At 36.9% G+C, this 9,157-nt stretch overlaps 1 protein-coding gene across 1 annotated transcript; it reads right to left on the reverse strand.

Moving 5' to 3' along the window:
• Positions 1-677: 677 nt before the first annotated feature.
• Positions 678-4,070, reverse strand: LOC131622512 (zinc finger BED domain-containing protein RICESLEEPER 2-like). The gene is made up of 7 exons (XM_058893548.1): positions 4,057-4,070; positions 3,770-3,971; positions 3,648-3,686; positions 3,530-3,559; positions 3,330-3,420; positions 781-2,417; positions 678-719 (listed from the first exon to the last, which is right to left on the reverse strand). Exons 1-7 carry the CDS (start codon positions 4,068-4,070, stop codon positions 678-680), a joined length of 2,055 nt encoding a protein of 684 aa, XP_058749531.1.
• Between the last annotated feature and the right edge of the window lie 5,087 nt (positions 4,071-9,157).

The following is a 9,157-nucleotide window of genomic DNA, read 5'->3' on the forward strand; positions in this document are numbered from 1 at the left end:
TTTGGGTTCCTGGAGATTGGAATGTCAAAGATTCCCCACTAAAACACACCTAAGTGCAGCAGCATATGGAACTGTTAGATTCATATCCAGCAGCATCTGATTAATATGGGACTGTTAGATTCACCACTAAACCACTAAAACACACCTAAGTGCAACAATAAAATTATAAGTTTTGTTAAATTATTAATCAGATGCACAGTAAAACAGATGCAACATTCTAACTTACATAAGAGAATTAAACAGATGCACATTTAAAGACCTAAGTGCAGCAACATATGGGACTGTTAGATTCATATCCATGTACTTCCCCGACAAGAGAAAAGATAGTCCTAGTGCCTGTCATTACAATATCAAGTTCAGATTATAGACACGGTGCCATTTTGTTACATAAATTCAGTCATGTTAATGGAAAAATGAAATTAACTACTCTTGATTTCAAGAAAACATCATATTATCTAGTTTGAATCACCTGTAATGTCACTGGTAAAGTAAAATTGAAGCAAAATACGATGGATTCTTTTGCGTAATAGCCCAACTAGCTTCTTCAAAATCCACGCGACAAAATAATTATTCTTTACTAGGCCATTGAATAGTAATATTTAAGTCATGTATGACTTCAAAAAAATCAAAAAACATAGTTGATCTGAAAAATTGGATAAAAAACATTAATATCAGTGTTATAGTATAATACTTGAGCAATATATAGCATAATAGAATACCTGAATTTTCAAACACAACCAGAAGCATTTGTTTCAGAATTGGATGCTTGTCCACCACTACCAAGAGGCTGTCAGAATTGAGTTTTTGGTCATAAGCTTGCTTATACCAATCATACAACTTTTGTAAACTCTCTTTTATAGCTTTGAGCAAGTCACTACCAAGCTTGGATCCAACTCCATACAGATCCTTAAAAGTCCATTCAATAAATCTCAACTTGTATCTTGGATCAAGAATTATACCAAAATATATCATTTTGTTCATCTTATCAGCACTCCCCCAATACTTATTATACTTTTCCGTCATATCCCCACCCACACTTGCAAAAATATAATTTAAGTTCATAGTAGCTTGCTGCAACTCACAATAAATGGAAGACACTTGGTGAAAACAAGTATGCAAACTCACATTTTGAGAGGTGGAAAAAATCTTAGTTGCGTCATAGAATAACTTTAGAAAATCGGAAAAAGCCCTAGCAATGTCCCAATCATCACTACTAGAGGGGTTACCTTTTCCAAAGAACTCCTTGTAGCTCGAGTCTTCATCCTCAAGTTTTTCAAATGCGAATTGAAACTTTTCCGCAGCCTCTAGCATTAAATATGTCGCTTTCCAACGAGTTGAAACATCGAGACAAACCAATTTTCTACAAGTTATTTCAGCAAATTCAATGCATTCTTTAAACTTGGCTCCCCTTTGAGGTGATGACTTGACAAATCTAACAGCATCCCTAACACTAGTTACAGCTAAATGTTTATCTTTCAACCCCTCATTTACCACCAAGTTCAAAATATGAGCAGAACACCTCATATGAAAACATTCTCCATCTCCCATCAACCCATTCATATTTGCTATTTTTTTCTTTAGATATGTCACAGCCACATCATTTGCAGTGGAATTATCAACAGTTATGGTTGACACATTCCTAATCCCCCGGTCCTTTAACACTTCTTCAATCTTCCTACCTACAGTGCCACCCTTGTGGTCTGGTATTATGGCAAAGCTTATAATTCTTTTTTGGTACTTCCATTCGTTATCCACAAAGTGTGCCGTAAGGGTCAAGTAGTTGAGATTTTGTAGAGAACTCCAACAATAAGTAGTAAGTGTTACCCTATTGCAGTCAGACTTAAAAAAGGCCTTTAATTTTTCTTTTTCATCCAAGTGTAGCTGAAAACAGTCCCTAGCTACTGTACGCCTAGATGGGATGGAAAACTGGGGCTGCATTACTTTAGAATAATATTTAAACCCTTCACGTTCCACTGCACTAAATGGCTGCTCATCTAGCACTACAAAAATTGACAAAGCACTCCTACAAGCTTTCATGTCAAATCTAGAGCTAACTTGAGCCAGGTCACCATCTACAGTTGGGTATGTTAGAATAGTTTGTGTGGGGTCAGTTGACACAGCAAGGGGCATCTTAGGACATTTTTTAATATGATGGTTCAAGTTGGTGGTGCCGTGAGTCCTAGGGTCACACAAGTATTTTTTGTGGCAGTGTTTGCAAGCTGCAGTGGGAGCATCAACTAAGTCATCGGGTAGCCTAATAAAATGTTCCCAGCAAGCAGATGATTGCCTAGAACCATTTGCAATAGATTTACTTTTCTTTGAAGGTTGCGCATTAACTAATTCAGGTACAACAGGTGCAGCCGTTGCAGTTGAACCAATTTCATTAATTGGTAGATTTTGATTAGGCTGAACCCTCACTGAAAAAATGAAGGATCCATTATCAACAACTACCAATCAATAACTAACAGTCACAATTCATACACTAAGCAAATAGGATGGTCTATATTTCAGCCTAAGACACAACCAATCACACATAAAACACTTTGAAAATCAGTTTGACATCAGAAAATCAGTCTAAGACACAACCAAGCATATATAAAACACTTACAATTACATTGCCCTTGCTCTAATACTCCTTCCATGCTATGTTGACCTTGATACATCTATACACAAGAAATTAAACCACTTCGAGATTTTGGTTAACTATCAACCCTACTTTTAATAGAACTTAAGAAATTACGTGTAACAAAAAAATACTACTGAACTAAAATGTCAAAGTTGAACAGCATTGGCATTGTAGAACAAATTTCTAACACACAAACAAAAACAGATAACAACAATTTATTTTCTCAGTTCTCACAAACAAAGTTTTATATATATTTTTTTTAATAAGCAAAGTTTTAAAATGACTTGCACTTATTATGTCAAAAGAGACATTCACTTTTAATTAGTCTACATCAGTGGCGGCACTTTTAATTAGTCTACAAGAAAGAAAGAACCATTTCACTTTTAATTAGTTTCATTTTCCTTAAAAAAAACTAAGCATGCTGAAAGTATAATTACCCAAAACAATTTATTTTCCTTCAATCTGAATTGTTAGTTAGTACTATATAGGTTAACAAAACAGAACATCAATTACAAATAAGTATAGATACAAAAAAAGAGCAGATTACAAATTCTACTTTATCTGGATTTGGAAAATTTCATAGGAAACCCAACAGTCAAATTGAAAAAAGCAACCTATAATTTTCTCAAAGCTTTTGATTATAATCAATTTATTTCATATACAAACCAACCTATAATTCAAATACACAGTGATTCTTTCATACAGTACAACGGATTTGCACCTGGATTGAATGAAGAAGCTAACAGTGATATGCACCAGGATTGAATGAAGAAGCTAACAGCAATTCCAATTCCCTGTAACAAAAAAAAAACAGAAAGTGAAGTAAATTTAGTATCTTAATAATACATCAAATGTCTTCTTTGATTAAGAACAATTAGTTTCGGTTAGTATACTTACATTTACCTTCCATTCCACTTTGACCTTGTTGAAATCCTTGTTAAGAACACGTAAAATACATTAGAGTTAGAGAACTGAGAAAGTGATAGAAACAACAACAATAAAAAACACAAACCCTAATCACCTGTAGAGTGAGGTAACTGGCTCGACGTCCTTTACTCACCTATAAACAACAACGATCATCACAACCCCTAAATTAAAATTATTAGATTCATAACCCTAAATGAAAAACCCTAAATAACAAACCTGAGTGAGATATAGAATGATGGAATCCTTTGATTTTTGAGTGAAAGAGTGAGAAAACGATAACTGGGAACGAGAGAGTGGCGAATGGAAACGAGAGAGTGACAAATGGAAGAGAGTGAAGAGATCTGGAATGAGAGAGTGAAGAGGGTGAGAGAAGTGAGAACGAGGGTGGGGTAATGTGAGAGAAGTGAGAACGTGAATGCTATATTACATTTACCCCTAGTACTTGGACAACATATCGTTTTAGCCCGGGCGGGTCTGGGTAGCCGGGGGTCAAGTTTTAGTACCCGGGCCCGCCCATATGAACCCCCTGTAACCCGGTTTCTTAACCCGTTTGACCCATCGGGTCTATTCAACCTGTCCAATTAACTTTTTTTTCGCGGATTTTATCGGGTTGGGTCGGGTGGTCGGGTTTTGTCTGTTAGAACAAGATTTGTTCTGATCAATTATCTTAGTTTTGATGATAACAATAATATGAATTTTGCTTAAGATAATATGGTACTCTAATCCAATGCAATTTCCCTTTCAGGAAATATATAAAGAGTACACATAATTCAGCGCTCAGAAGCTTTGTCTCAAATGGTTCAGCATGCAACATCAGAACATGGTCTGGCAAGACATCAGAAGATGGTCGAAGCAGAATCAGAACATGGGTCTATGGAAGCATCAGAAGAACATGAGATCAGAAGCACTGAAGCTCAGAAGATGGTATCACGCTCAGAAGCACTTCAAGGTCAGAAGATCAGAAGATGCTATGCACCAAGCTGTTTGACTCTGATGATATTCAAACGTTGTATTCATAAACATCAGATCAGAAGGAAGTACAAGTGGCAAGCTACGCTGACTGACAAAAGGAACGTTAAAAGCTATTAAAGGCTACGTCAGTAGACACAGCGTGAACAAGGCTCGAGGTAGTTGACAAAAGCGTATAACATTAAATGCGATGCTGTACGGAACACGCAAAGCATTAAATGCACTCAACGGTCATCTTCTCAACGCCTATAAATATGAAGTTCTGATGAGAAGCAAGGTTAACGATCCTGAACAATATAATTCAAATTAACTTGCTGAAACTCTGTTCAAATCAAAAGCTCAGAATCTTCATCTTCATCAAAGCTCACTACATTGCTTTTGTAATATTTTAGTGAGATTAAGCTTAAACGATTAAGAGAAATATCACAGTTGTGATTATCGCTTTTAAGAAGCATTTGTAAACTCTTAGAATTGATTACATTAAGTTGTAAGGAACTAGAGTGATCGTGTTGATCAGAATACTCTAGGAAGTCTTAGGAGTGAACTAAGAAGATTGTAACTAGAGTGATCGTGTTGATCAGTAGACTCTAGAAAAGTCTTAGAGGGTATCTAAGCAGTTGTTCCTGGAGTGATCAGTGTGTGATCAGAAGACTCTGGAAGACTTAGTTGCGGACTAAGTGGAAAACCATTGTAATCCGTGCGATTAGTGGATTAAATCCTCAGTTGAGGTAAATCATCTCTGCGGGGGTGGACTGGAGTAGTTTAGTTAACAACGAACCAGGATAAAAATAACTGTGCAATTTATTTTTATCTGTCAAGTTTTTAAAGCTACACTTATTCAAACCCCCCCTTTCTAAGTGTTTTTCTATCCTTCAATTGGCATCAGAGCGCCGGTTCTAAGGTGCAAGCACTTAACCGTGTTTAGAAAAGATTCAGGAAGAGAAAAACGCTTCAGTAAAAGATGGTTGATGAAAGTGAAAAGTCTACACCTACACCTGCATCTACATCTGGCTCTGCTGAGCAATACAACGGTAACAATGGTTATACTAGACCGCCGGTATTTGATGGTGAAAACTTTGAATACTGGAAAGATAAACTGGAAAGTTACTTTCTGGGTCTAGATGGTGATCTATGGGATCTTCTGATGGATGGTTACAAACATCCTGTAAATGCCAGAGACGTAAAGCTGACAAGGCAAGAAATGGATGATGATCAGAAAAAGCTTTTCAGGAATCATCATAAATGCAGAACTGTTTTGCTGAATGCTATCTCTCATGCTGAGTATGAGAAGATATCTAACAGGGAAACGGCCTATGACATATATGAGTCCTTGAAAATGACTCATGAAGGAAATGCTCAAGTCAAGGAGACTAAAGCTCTAGCTTTAATCCAGAAGTATGAAGCCTTCAAGATGGAGGATGATGAAGACATTGAAAAGATGTTTTCAAGATTTCAAACTCTTACTGCTGGATTGAGAGTTCTTGACAAGGGATACACCAAGGCTGATCATGTAAAGAAGATCATCAGAAGCTTACCCAGAAGATGGGGTCCTATGGTGACTGCATTCAAGATTGCAAAGAATCTGAATGAAGTTTCTCTGGAAGAGCTTATCAGTGCCTTGAGGAGTCATGAAATAGAGCTGGACGCAAATGAGCCTCAAAAGAAAGGTAAGTCTATTGCATTAAAATCCAATATCAAGAAATGCACTAACGCTTTTCAGGCTAGAGAAGAAGATCCTGAAGAATCAGAATCTGAAGAAGAAGATGAACTGTCCCTGATCTCCAGAAGGCTAAATCAACTCTGGAAGACCAAGCAAAGGAAGTTCAGAGGCCTCAGAAGTTCAAAGAAATTTGAACGTGGAGAATCTTCCGATGACAGAAGATTTGACAAGAAGAAGGTCATGTGCTATGAATGCAATGAGCCTGGACACTACAAGAACGAATGTCCAAATCTTCAGAAGGAAAGTCCCAAGAAAAAGTTTCATAAGAAGAAAGGTCTTATGGCAACCTGGGATGAGTCAGAAGATGATTCTGAAGACGAGCAGGCCAATTGTGCGCTGATGGCGACAGAAGATGACGGATCAGAATCTACATCAGAATCAGATTCTGAGGAGGTATTTTCTGAACTTACTAGAGATGAGTTAGTTTCCGGTCTAACTGAACTACTGGAACTCAAGTCTCAGATTAGTCTCAAATACAAAAAGCTGAAAAAGCAATTTGAATTTGAAACAAAGAAGCTTGAGTTGGAGAATTCTGAATTAAAAGAAAAACTTTTAAAATTATCCAATAATGTTGGATCCCTTTCTGATTCAGAAAAATCCACTCCTAGTCTAAACCATATTCTGAAAGAATATGATTTAAGTTTCAGGAAGTTCTTATCTAGAAGTATTGGCAGAAGTCAGCTAGCTTCTATGATATATGCTGTATCTGGAAACAAAAGAGTAGGCATTGGTTTTGAGGGTGAAACCCCATACAAACTTGAACCTGTTGATGAAATGAAAATCACATACAAGCCATTGTATGATCAGTTCAAGTATGGCCACTCCCATGATATTAGGCACACTTCACATGCTCAAAGTTTTCACATAACATACACCAAAAAGCATGTGACACAACCTAGGAAATATCATGAAACTCACATTAAGAATTATCATGCTGTTCCTCCTATTGCTTACAATGTTAAACCCAAGTTCAATCAGAACTTGAGGAGAACTAACAAGAAAGGACCCAAGAAAATGTGGGTACCAAAGAAAAAGACTATTTCTTTTGCAGATTCTCTTGGTGACAAAGAAGATAAAAGTCAACATGACATGTCTCCTGGACTCAAGTTGATCTCAACACTTGAAGGGAAGAAAGATTATCTTCCAAGTTCTGGTTCTTAAATCTGTTGAAGAAACTATGTTCGTAGGAAATCAGAAAAGAAGTTTATTAGTCTTGGAACCATCTGTATTGTTTGTCTCTAAAGCATTGATGCTTCTTTCTTGATTATTCTGAATGCTCTAAATGCTACAGAATATACAATATTGAAACATTGATTGTGGACAAATCAATAAACATCTGTTTTGATGATAAACTTGTTTCTGATAAAACAAAGAGCTTAAGAATTTCTGCAGATACAGTTTTGTCTTATCAGAAGCTGCAGAACAAAGAAGTGAACCTCCAGAAGCTGTGTATATCAGAAGTAATGGATCAGAAGTTCATTCAGATTTATATCAGCACACTTCAGAAGGAGTGTTTCCAAAAGAGAAAGTTGATCAGATCAGAAGCAGTGATCAGAATCTGAAGGCGTAAAGTCTATTCTGAATTGTACAGCTGTCATCTATTATCTGATGGTGAACACGTGTCTGTACGGTTTGTACAAAGCGTGCAGTTGAAAAGACGCCGACCTAGGTAACTGTATTAAATCATTTCATTTACTGTGTTCTCTCTCCTAATGTCATTTCTCATTAAATGCATAATGATTTCTTTTTAAATCTTTTAAATAACCCGCTTCATCTTCATTCCCTCTTTTTCTCTCTTTCTCTCTCTTTTGTGCATTCACTTCGTTGCATCTCTCTTCAAACCCTAGTTCTTGATTTGATCTCAAAGCTTTATCATAATGAATCCATCTTCTCGTTCATCAATCTCTAAAGATAGAATCACTTCCACACAGAACCGTTTAAGCAAAAATGATGCTCCATTGAAAACATGCTTAATACCCACGAAAGAACTGGAAGTTCTATGTGAATCGGCTGTGGACGTCAACAACCTTAAAGCAAATGGCTTTCAGTGTGATGCAAGAATCTTTGAGCAAGGATGGTCTAAATATCTTGATAGATTGGTTGGTCCAATTTATCCTGAACTTGTAAAGGATTTTTGGGTACATGCAACAGTTACCCCAACTGCCATCATTTCATTCGTGCTAGGGCATGAAGTGACTATCACTGAGAAACTCATCAGAAAGCTGTACAATCTTGATGATGAAGAAGGTTGGTCTGAGTTTCAACCCCATACAGTTGACTGGACTTTAGTTGAAAAACAAATCTCTACGGTTGTTGGAACTGATTCTCATTTTACGGGCAACTTAAAGCCTTTTTATAAAGTATGGGCTGAGATTATTCTGGGTTCTCTTCACCATAGAAAAAGGATGCTCTGCTCCTCCTACATCAGTCCGACTCACAAGTATACTCTTTTCTGCATTGGCAAAAAGATAGAGATCAACATCTCTCATATTCTATTTGAGAATCTGAAAACCTCTATCTTTGAGTCAAGAGAAGATGAAAGGGCGAAGTACCCTCATATTCCAAGAACAACCATTCCTTTCGGAAGGATGATTTCAGACATTCTGATTGAAAGCAAAGTGGTGGACTCCATCAGAAATCGTAATGCCTCGCATTTTCTTGGAGTAACTCAAGGTCCCATCTTCAATGGTGTTGATCTGTTCGGACTGGAAGTCATTAAGAATGTACCTGTTATGTGCACAAGCTTTCCTGACATTCTGTCAAGAAGAATTGCTGTTGAAGGATTCATATCTTTGTATCATAAAGAACTTGATCAAGTTGTCAAGTTTTACTTGGAAGATTGTGTGAGGAAGCAATCAGACGTTGATCCTGCTTGGATCCGTGGCAGAGTACTTCCATCCAAAGATGATATTCTG

The sequence above is a fragment of the Vicia villosa genome, unplaced genomic scaffold (genome assembly GCF_029867415.1).
Source record: "Vicia villosa cultivar HV-30 ecotype Madison, WI unplaced genomic scaffold, Vvil1.0 ctg.000030F_1_1, whole genome shotgun sequence".
In the NCBI taxonomy this organism is placed as follows: Eukaryota; Viridiplantae; Streptophyta; class Magnoliopsida; order Fabales; family Fabaceae; genus Vicia; species Vicia villosa.